This window comes from Grammomys surdaster, unplaced genomic scaffold (genome assembly GCF_004785775.1).
Source record: "Grammomys surdaster isolate TR1022 unplaced genomic scaffold, NIH_TR_1.0 126109, whole genome shotgun sequence".
NCBI lineage: Eukaryota > Metazoa > Chordata > Mammalia > Rodentia > Muridae > Grammomys > Grammomys surdaster.
The window spans coordinates 683871-694714 of record NW_021620917.1 but is presented as its reverse complement, the minus strand read 5'-3'; the positions used below and the strand labels follow the sequence as shown (position 1 = coordinate 694714).

Here is a 10844-nt window from a genome sequence, read left to right as displayed (position 1 = left end):
AACCCTCTCCCTAAAAAAAAAAAAAAAAAAAAAAAAAAAAAAAAAAAAATCCTAACACCTGATTTTAGATGAGTTTAGCTTTAAACTTCTCACTCTTCTTCTACTTGGATAGGTCTGGGTATACAGATGTGTATTGTCAAAGTCTGGCGTATAAATGCTAGGGCTCTGTTTGTGCTGTACGTGCTACTAAGTTAGGTATATGCCCAACCTCATTTTTGAGTTTTAACTGATGTAACTGGAAAATGATGCAATGTATTTTTGGAAATAGTCAGAAAAACTGCCTTAATGTGGAATTAATTAGACTACTTTGTTTTCAAACAGCTGCAGTTTAATGGAAGTTAGTTTGAAATACTGGTTCTGGGGCTAGGGAGATGGCTCAGCTAGTTAAAGGTGCTTGCAGATAAACCTGGGAATCTGAGTTCAATCCTTAGAATTCACACAGGGCAAGAAAGGACCAACTCTTGAAATTTGTCTTTTGACCTCTTCGTATGTGCAGAGGCATATGGACTGTGTCATATGCATGCCTACATACAATCTACACATGTACAGATTAATAAAATGTAATTAGAACACTAGGAATGGCTTCAGAGTTGTAACCCAGGGGAAATGAAGCTGATTTGTAATCAGGTGTCACAGGTGTTCCCGGAATGACCTTGGCTTTGTCGTGTGCCTGCTTCCCCTCTTTCCAGGTCCTTTCTTGCTACCTTGCTACCAGGTGGGCAGCCAGCCCAGCACAGCCATGTTCCACAGTGAAGAAAACGGGTCCAAAGGAATGGATCCCTTGGTCCTTATTGATGCAATAGCTATCTGTATGGCTTACGAAGAAAAGGAACTGTGCAAAATTGGGGAGGTAGCCCTGGCTGTGATATTCGATGTGGCAAGCATCATCCTGGGCTCAAAAGAGAGGGTAAGGATGTCTGAACAGTTAGCAGGCACTTGTTCTAGAAAGGTAGCACCGACTGATGCTGGCTTGTCTCTCTCCAGGCGTGCCAGCTGCCCCTCTTCTCCTACATTGTGGAACGCTTGTGTGCCTGCTGCTACGAGCAGGCCTGGTATGCAAAGCTGGGGGGCGTGGTGTCCATTAAGTTTCTCATGGAGCGGCTTCCACTCACGTGGGTTCTCCAGAACCAGCAGACATTCCTCAAAGCTCTGCTCTTTGTTATGATGGACCTGACTGGAGAGGTAGGTCATGGGTAGCTTGGACCCTCAGTGACACTGCTTGCAAAGAGCTGATCTGCTGCAGAGCTCTTGGTCTCAGACACTCGGCCAGCATGGAACTCTGGTACTTGGGTTCCTGATAGGATCTTTAATACAGGGACAGTTCCTGACTCCTGTATATTATCTCTAGGTTCCTTCTGTTCCCTTGGTTCAGAGTGGATCCGAAGGGAATGGTGGTATCAGGGTACTGCAGAGGTCCCCATAGGCGGGACATTGTTTTTCTTGTTTCCTAGTTTTTGGGGACTTGCCACAGCATGGGTGTGGAGGGCAGAAGACAACTTGTGGGAGTTAGTTCTCTACCATGTGGGGATCAAACTGAGGAGCTCAGGATTGGCAGCAAGCTCCTTCACCCTCTGAGACATATTGCTGGCCCAAGGTATGCCGGTATTTATGAGCCCATGTGCAAATCTAACTCACTTTGGCAGAATCTGGTGGGCTTGCCAGGGTGTGTGGTTAATGCAAGGTCATGTCCAAATGACCTTTATGAAGGCAAACAGGAAGTACATTCAAGGAGGTAATTTTGACCGTAAAGTGCCAAATGGATGCTATATATGGTCTTTGTCCTTGAAGCTGGCACAGTGGTCATGAGCTCCCTCCTCCCCAAATCTACGGAGATGTGGGTGGCATCATCCTGCATTCCTTCTCCCACCTCCAGGTTTCCAATGGGGCAGTCGCCATGGCGAAGACCACCCTGGAGCAACTCCTGATGAGGTGTGCAACGCCTTTGAAGGACGAAGAGCGAGCTGAAGAGATTGTGGCAGCTCAGGAGAAATCTTTTCACCATGTGACCCACGATTTGGTCCGTGAAGTCACCTCCCCAAACTCGACTGTGAGAAAGCAGGCCATGCATTCGCTGCAGGTCTTGGCCCAGGTCACTGGAAAAAGTGTGACCGTAATTATGGAGCCACATAAAGAGGTAGGACTCGGACACAGCCGGGCTCTGTGCTCTGCACATCTGAGTTACAAGTACTACTCGGTTCATGGTTCCTTGTCAGAGGCTGTTGGCGTGCATTCTCTGGAACCTTTGATGTACCGATGGCAGTGTGTGCCCACAGCTGTTGATAAGGATAGAAAGAAGGCTGGTTTCCTGGGTGCCTGTCATCATGTGGTGTTTTGTGAGGTCACTCTGCAGCGTGACCAAGTGTATCTGACTCAGTCTTTACTGCACTTCTAACGTGTGATATGTTCTCCCCTAGTGACAGTTTAGGCCTCTGAAATTACTTCGTGTTACGGTTTTCACATTGGATACTATAGACTATAAAGATGAGATCCTTTCCTTTTTGAGGAACATCTGACAAGTGGCACCCCTCCTTTTTTTTTCCAGGTCCTTCAGGATATGGTCCCACCAAAGAAGCACCTGCTGCGCCATCAGCCTGCCAATGCCCAGATCGGCCTGATGGAGGGCAACACGTTCTGTACCACGCTGCAGCCTCGGCTCTTCACAATGGATCTCAATGTGGTGGAGCACAAGGTGTTCTACACAGAGGTATGTGGTGTGAGGTGTGGGTGTTGATGACTACTGGACTGGGCTTGAGGTCAGGTAGCCTTCAGAACAGGTTTGGCAGCTGCAGAGTAACCAGCTGTAGCCTGCCATGACTCTTGTAGCAGGCACGATGTTCCTGCGAGACATGGTACCAAGAGTTATCAGCACAGTGTTCCCTCGCTCTGGATTCCCAGCTGCAGGTTACATCCCAACTGCTTTTAAATGGATTGTCTTCACTTACTGTTACGTATGTGTGCCACATGGCAACTCTCAACTGTCTGTACTTACACCTCCGGGGGATACAGCTCTATTCTAGTCTCCCCAGGCACGAGGCATGCATGTGGCATACATGCACACATTCAGGCAGACACTCACACACATAGAAAAATAAAGTTTTAAAAGACATGGTGAAGCTTAAGAGCCTGTCCTAGGGACAGTAGGGAGAAGGAGGAAGTATTAACAGAAGAAGATATGGTGTTTTAGGTTCTAGACATGCCTGTGCCACCACATGGATCTGTAGCCGGTGGCTTCCCAGTGGCCACTGGCATCCTGTTTATCCTTTCCTGAACCAGTGTGGTGATAAAAGTAACTCCGGCAAAGAAGAACTCAAGGGGAGAAGAGTTTTTCTGCTCACAGTTTCAGATTATAGCCTGTCACTGCAAGGAGGGCTGGGCGGGATCTTAGAGCAAGCGCCTGGGAATGGTGGGGGCTTCTCGCATTAGTTACCATAATCCAGCAGTCCTCACAGACACGCCACAGGCCTGCCTGATCTAGATTATGCCCCACTGAGACTCTTGGCAAGCTGATAATTAAAAGCAAGCATCACAAGGAGTAAAGGTAAAACATGGTTACAAGAACCATAAGGGCTGTGGCCTGTGTGTTCACCCATGGGGAAACTCTGGACAAGAGGAGAGCACACTGTAGTGTGGGATCGACAGAAAACTCAGCGGCACAGCAAGTCAGGTGTGATGTTGGGTTTATTTTCACCCCAGTGGCTTTAACTGAGTTTCCCCTTTAAACTCAGTTGATTGTTGTTGGAATTCTTTAGGCTTTGAGTTGTATTTCTGAATTAGTTTGTTACAGTGTTTGTGACAGTGATATTATGTATAATATGTAATCTTTCTGTTCCCCCAGGAGAAGTGAGATAAACTGAAAGTTGTTTTTTTTGTTTTGTTTTGTTTTTTCCTCTGCTAGCTGCTAAATTTGTGTGAGGCTGAGGATTCAGCTCTAACCAAGCTGCCCTGTTACAAAAGCCTCCCGTCGCTTGTGCCCTTACGGATAGCAGCATTAAGTAAGTGCATGCCAGTGTGAATCAGCCTGTGGAGCTCAGATTGTCATGCAGAGAGGGTGGTGGGCCTTCATGATAATTAGCCTAAAATGTCTAGTTTTGTATGGTCTTTTAAAGATAGACTCAGAAGCTGTGTTGGTTGTCAGGTTGCACCGGCATTGTTAGCGTTTAAGTAGCTTGTCTTTAACAAATGGGATTTTACTGTGTAGTGAACACTGGCTCTGTGACTCTTGAATCAGATGTTCTGGTTTGAGACCTGTCCTACTCATCACACAGAGCCATTTCTATCAGACTCTGTGCCTTTTTTTCTTTTTCTCTTTTTGGCTTTTTGAAACATAGTTTCTCTGTGTAGCCCCAGCTGTCTTGGATCTCACTCTGTAGATCAGGCTGCCCTTGAACTCAGAGATCTGAGTGCCTTGGCCTTTTGAGCGCTGAGGTTAAAGGTGTGTGCCATCACCGGCTCTTTTGTCTTCTTGAGGCAGCTGACAGGAGGGAGGGTTAGTAGTTTGTGATTGGTAGGATCCTTTAGAGAGGAATATTATTGAGGGGTTTCTTGGGTGAATAATAAAAACTGTATGTATTTTTCTCTTCAAAGATGCTCTCGCTGCCTGCAATTATCTACCTCAGTCCAGGGAGAAAATCATTGCTGCTCTCTTCAAAGCCCTCAACTCCACCAACAGTGAGCTGCAGGAGGCTGGGGAAGCCTGCATGAGGAAGGTGAGCGCGTAAGACTCATGACCTGCAGCCATGGAGTGCGGCTGCTCTGCCCTCGTTGTACTGAGTCTTGAAACACAGTAAGGCTGGGCTCCAGTCCCATCAGAACTTTCTGGGAGCATGAAGTTAGTGCTCCCTTTCCCTAGGGCAAACTGATGCCGGGGTTGATCATGAGTTTCATTCTGTTACACTGTCTGCCTCCTGTTTCTCTGTGTGACTTACCTTTTTGACTAGTTTTTGGAAGGTGCCACCATAGAAGTAGATCAGATTCATACGCACATGCGGCCTTTGCTGATGATGCTGGGGGACTACCGGAGCTTGACACTGAACGTGGTGAACCGGCTGACCTCCGTCACTCGGCTCTTCCCGAACTCCTTCAATGATAAGTTCTGTGACCAGATGATGGTAAGCTGAGTGACTTTAAACTTACTCTACCATCCGCTGGGCAAGCGAGATGGCTTACAAGTAAACAACATTCATACTGTCATTCATACTGGGTTGTAGGTACTCTCCCCTCTTGGGAGACAGGTAGATGGCTGTGAGCTTGAGGCCAGGCTGGTCTACACAGAGAGTTGCGGGCCAGCCAGAGCTACCCAGTGACCCTGTCTCAAAAAATAAGACAAAAAGAAAATTCAAAAGGTATACAAGTACTGAGTTTCTTCCCCATCCCTGGCATTTTCTTCATGAAGGGAGCCTGTGTGTCCATTCAGATGTTATCTGTTTTATCACAGGACATATGACTGGTGTTTCAAAGGAATGCAGCATTCTTTTTGTACATGATTTGCTTATCAGCAACTGTCATTTCCTGTGCTTGCCCAGAGGCAACTTCGTGGCACTGGGCTTCGTGGCACCTCACTAGCAGATGCCCACATGGAGCCGTCAGCCCAGTCTCTGATTAAAAGGAATCTGTGTGTGCCTTGACAGCCTACTCCCAAGGGTCCCCTCCAGCCACAGTAGCTCCAGAGTCCTCGGCACTCTTCTTCCTAGAGCACATTGGGCCTTTCTCCTTCTGGTCCCTTCTTAGACATCCCAGTCTCTGCCAGAGCTCCTCTCTCCTTTCCATCCACCACTTCTCATAAATACTCCTGTGCTTCACTCTGGTTCCCCCATCTGGACCAGGAGCTTCTGCTCCTGACAGAACCTCTTTGCTTCCACCAAAGTCTGCCCCAGTACCTGGAACTGCAGTGCCTCGAACCTCAGGCGTTCATTAAAAGTAAACCTTGATGTTTCTGGCTGAAGCAAGATCCATGCCTGTCACTCATTTCTTGCTGGATGATTAGTCTGGTTTACTGTAATGGGAACTCTGTGGTCCTCTCAAGTGCATGGAAAATCAAATAACTGCAGATTCCTGCTGCAGGGCAGTATATCTCATGAAATCATGTCTGAGGATGTGTTGATTTTTTTTTTTCCCCTCTCTTTTCAATAGCAACATCTGCGCAAGTGGATGGAAGTGGTGGTCATCACCCACAAAGGGGGCCAGAGGAGTGACGGAAACGTGAGTGACTGGCTTGTTTCTGGGAGGGTGCGCACGCTGCACAGCCGGTGTTGGCGGTTATCTGTGATGCACGCCAGAAGCAGAGGTTCACGTGCAGTGTGCTTTATTGCTCCCAAAGGCTGAGCAGTCCTCTTGATGAGCTCCCTCTGCTCACTGTAACTGACTTTTCTGTTGATAGCGTTTCAGAAGTATGCACTGTGTCTCCGTTGTCCTAGTCTTTTAAAGCAGCGTGTCTTCTGTACTGTTCCTTACATGGCGGCGCCTCTGTCCCACAGCTTTCCTTTCCATTGCTTTTCTTCACTCTGGTTGATAATTGCTTCCTTGTGTCTAACTAATTATGATTGCCCAGGAAAACCAAGAAAGTTTTGGGGACTTATTAAAGCATCCCACAAATACTAGCTTGGGTATTTTCTAGGAAGTCTACTCGTACCCCAGTTGTTCATTAAAAATTAAATGACTAGGGCTGGAGAATGGCTCAGTGGTTAAGAGCACTGACTGCTCTTCCAGAGGTCAAGAGTTCAATTCCCAGCAACTACATGGTGGCTCACACAACCATGTATAATGGGATCTTATGCCCTCTTCTGTCTGGTATGTCTGAGGACATCGATAGTGTACTCACATACATGAAGTAAATAAAATCTTAAAAAAGAAGATTGAGTGACTACCAGACAAAGCAAATTTACAGTTTTTAGGTGAAACTAATATAACTAAGTCTCCTTAAGTATCTGATGTCTTGTCCTCAGAGCCTCTTGTCTCTTTAAAAAATGCAGGCTTTTTGCTGTTTTGACTCTAAAATTGTACGTGCTACAGTATTTTCTCTAAGTTTGATAACCTGGTGGGATGTTTCATAGTGGCATTCCCACTCAGGAGCCCGGCCCAGCCCGGCTCTTGTCCCCTCACCACCTTATTGGATGTTTTACTTTGTTCTAACTTGGATTTTTTTGCTTGTTTGTTTACTACATCATTTGTTTTAGACATCTTGTATTCAAGGTGCTTTGTTTCTGTGTCTTGTTTCTGCTGCTTCTAAAGGGCCCACTAAGCAGATGTCAGCCAGGGTTTAAACCTCTTCGCTGTAAGGCCCATTGAAAGGTTTCTTACTTTTATATTAAAAATCACATAAGGTCATGAGGCAAGCAGCTCAGAGAGCTCTGATGGAGCGGAGCAGCCAGCCCTCTGCTTGTGCTCTCAACTCACCTCTTAGATGCCCACACAGACATTAAAAGCATGACTAGACCTTTAAAACACATGGTCAGTTCTAGAATAAACATTTAAATGAACTGTCAAAAAATCAGAGGGCCCAGGAGGTGGTTTAGCTGTTTGAAGTCTCTTTTCACTAAGCCTGACAACCTGAATTTAGTCCCTGGGACCAACATGGTGGAAGGAGAGGACTCTTTGACCTCCCCTAAGTTCCTGGCATGTGCCTGCATCCAATAAATGACTGTACTAAGAACAGAGTCAGAAGTCTAACCGTGTAAGTGAATGGTTTCTGTTATATTCAAACAGCAGTGTGAGCTTTTGTAGAATGTGAATTGGAGGTGTGAGTTGAAAAGACAGGGGTACAGACATGTCCTTGAGCATGGGACATTCTTGTGCAGTGAGCACCCCACGTGAACAGCAGAGCAGAGCAGAGCAGGCCGAGGCTGAAACTCAGGCCACGGGCATTGGGTCTCATAGCAGAGCGGGCAGCCATGGCTTTTATCATTTTCACCCAGGGCCAGGCCACTGCTGAGCTCTTAAACTCTTTAGGAAGACCCCATATTTGAATACATACTAAGTAGTTGATTGAAAGCTCCTTTGTAATTTGATTCCTCTGGGAATTTAGCTTTGGGAAGGTTCCACGTCTGAGTGACTTTCTCTCTTTGACTCTGAGCTTATACAGAGTCGTATGTACCTGTACACACGTGCATGATGCTGATTTTACAGAGAGGACTTGACCCCATAGCATGACCCACCTCTGGGGCATTCTAGTGTTCTCTAGTGTTGCTGAGATAAAACACTCTGACCAGAAGCAGGTTGCAGAGGAAAGGGCTTATTTCAGTTTATAGGCTACAGACCATCACTGAGGGAAGTCAGGGCAGGGACTTGAAGCTGAAACCATGGAAGAGCACTGCTTGCTGCCTCACTCCCACACTCACGTTCAGCTAGCTGTCTTATATAGCCTAGAAGTGGCACTGCCCACAGTGGGCTAGGCCCTCCTTTCAAAGCCCCTCCCAAGAGATATGCCCACAGGATAGACAGATGTGGGCAGTTCCCAACTGAGACACAGGTTGACAGTTCAATGCTAACTAGGGCAGGAGTTGTTGAGCTAATGGCCAAGTGTTCTTTATGGGTTAGGGGCTCACATGCCCAATGAATACGGCTGCACCATCTAGTTCTCTCCTGACCAGCTCGGAAAGAATTTTGTCCTTACTTTAAAAACTGTTTCAGCACTTGAATTACTCCTCTGAGAAGTTGTCTTTTTAAAATATGTTCACATACAACAAAGTCTTACCATTTATCTCTGTGCACAAGAATTCTGAACTGTGATTTTTAACATTTGACTCAGGAAAGAAACTTGGTCTACTAGACCCCATACAAGGGCTGTTGACAAGCAAGGGTGGAAGGCGTGCTTTCTGCTGCAGAGTGTCTAACTACTGTTTGCTTTCTGATTATCGTGCCTGTACTGTCTTGTTAACCCCAATAACCCTGACTGTGTTTGAGTATGTGGGAAGTTTCTGTCAATGACATCAATAGAAAAAGATGATTTTCCTCCCCATTCTCAGGAGAGCCTTTCAGAGTGCGGGAGGTGCTCCCTGTCTCCATTCTGTCAGTTTGAGGTGAGAGCATCCTTATCTAAGTCAGCTATGACTTGAAATGTGAAGAACACTTTTGATTTTTCCTTTTTCTTTTTTCCTTACTGTTTGGTTGCCCGTTTTTCATGCTGTGACTTTTGTTTTGGTTCAGCCTGCCATGGAAGGGGTAGAGGTGAGAACCGCAATGCAGCTGCAGGCGGGGGTTGTTGTCGCATCTGGTTTTGCCGTGACCTCGTTAGCTGTGTTGTGATCCTGTAGTGGACGGAGTGCCTTGTGCCCTTGAGTGCGGTGACCTGTACTGTCTTGTCTGTGGCGGAGCTGTCGTAGTGCCATTGCTGTGACCTGTCCGGGTGCCAAGCATGTTCTTCTCTCTTAGGGCATTAGAGCCAGTTCCTAAGTTCTTGTGTTTTCTGTGTGTCAGAACTACAGTCTCTCTGTGCTAGCTAAGACTGAACTGACTCCCGTCCTAGCATTCATGACTACCTCCAGCCTCCAGAAGCCTCCTGAGAAGAAAGTCTGCACAGGATAACCATGCCTGCTACAAGTTGGGAGTGATTGTCTGTCACACTGACTTGACAATTCCCTCAAACTAGATAGACCCTGTCTGCCAGATACACACACATAGATAGAGACAGACAGACACAAACACACACACTTGCTCTCATGAATACCCTCACACACCGATAGTTGTAGCACTGTCTTTGGACAGCCTAGCAGAGGTCTTACTCTGTAAAATGGGGATGATAACATCTGACACTCTTAGAGAAAGCAAAGGAGAACTTTTCAGTAGTTCTGCTTTGAAATTTATAGTGTAAATTGCCATTTTTTAAGATGTCACTTTAGAGAGAATATGCTCTCTTTAAAAACTTAAATGTGAAGTGGGCTGAGGTGATGCTGAGCGGTGCTCACCATCTCATCCTGGGACCAGGCCCCTGCTGGCCAGTGTCTGTCATCCCTGTTTTACCCCCAAGAGCCACAGGCACAGTTCACACTTAGTGCAGGGTGGCACCTCTGGGCTCTTCCCTTCTAGCAGCCAGAGAGAGAGGTTCTTTAACAGTGGAAGAGACTGACCCGAGAATGGTGTGTAGAGAGAGACTACCTTCAGAGCAGCCCAGCGCCAAGTGCCTTCTCACAGTGCAGAGCAGAGCAGAGCGCAGGAGTCCCCACACTCAGTAGAACCAACACAGCCAGTTGTCAGCTTTGTCTCCAGCCTGGGTGAAGAAGTCACCACCATTCCCAGTCATCACGCACACTTGTATCTGAGCCGAGGAACTTCTTGACTGGGTTTTGAGGACAAAGGACTCTGTGCTCTCAGAACTTGGTGTCTAAGAAGTTCATGATGTAGTGTGAGAGTGCCATCACCTCAGGTGTGACCGATGGTCTCTGCCTCCATGAAGAGAGCTACCATAGGTGACTGGCATGACACAGGGTCGGTGTCAAGGCATAGAAAACACACCAGGCACACTGAGCCCTGTACCCCAGAGACAGGAACTGGAGGGCTAGGGCAGTGAATTCCCTCAGGACAAACAGGACTGTGATGTAAGTCTGGTAAGTTGTGGCTTTTCCATGTCAACTCTCTGCTTCGGTGACCAGCCTTGTGAATGTAGCTAGACGGTAGCAGGGTCTGTAGTGAGTGCTCTTCCCCATTCGCAAAACTAACTGACCTATTTATGGCTTCTGGTTTTCTTTATTAGGAAATGAAGATTTGCTCGGCAATTATAAACCTTTTCCATCTGATCCCAGCTGCTCCTCAGACGCTGGTCAAGCCTTTGTTGGAGGTTGTAATGAAGACAGAGCGCGCCATGCTGATTGAGGTAAGACCAGACCAAGGGCTAGTTCTGATTTGCCTTAAGG

At 46.9% G+C, this 10844-nt stretch overlaps 1 protein-coding gene across 7 annotated transcripts in view; it reads left to right on the top strand.

Moving 5' to 3' along the window:
• Nucleotides 1-10844, top strand: part of Trrap (transformation/transcription domain associated protein) — a 92145-nt gene that overhangs the window by 33429 nt on the left and 47872 nt on the right. For all 7 annotated transcript variants that reach the window (XM_028755988.1, XM_028755984.1, XM_028755987.1 and 4 more), the window contains exons 24-32: nucleotides 690-907; nucleotides 985-1182; nucleotides 1874-2134; nucleotides 2543-2704; nucleotides 3896-3992; nucleotides 4585-4706; nucleotides 4938-5108; nucleotides 6130-6198; nucleotides 10685-10804. In XM_028755988.1, the coding sequence (XP_028611821.1) occupies nucleotides 690-907; nucleotides 985-1182; nucleotides 1874-2134; nucleotides 2543-2704; nucleotides 3896-3992; nucleotides 4585-4706; nucleotides 4938-5108; nucleotides 6130-6198; nucleotides 10685-10804 (1418 nt within the window). The remainder of the gene's footprint in view (nucleotides 1-689; nucleotides 908-984; nucleotides 1183-1873; nucleotides 2135-2542; nucleotides 2705-3895; nucleotides 3993-4584; nucleotides 4707-4937; nucleotides 5109-6129; nucleotides 6199-10684; nucleotides 10805-10844) is intronic.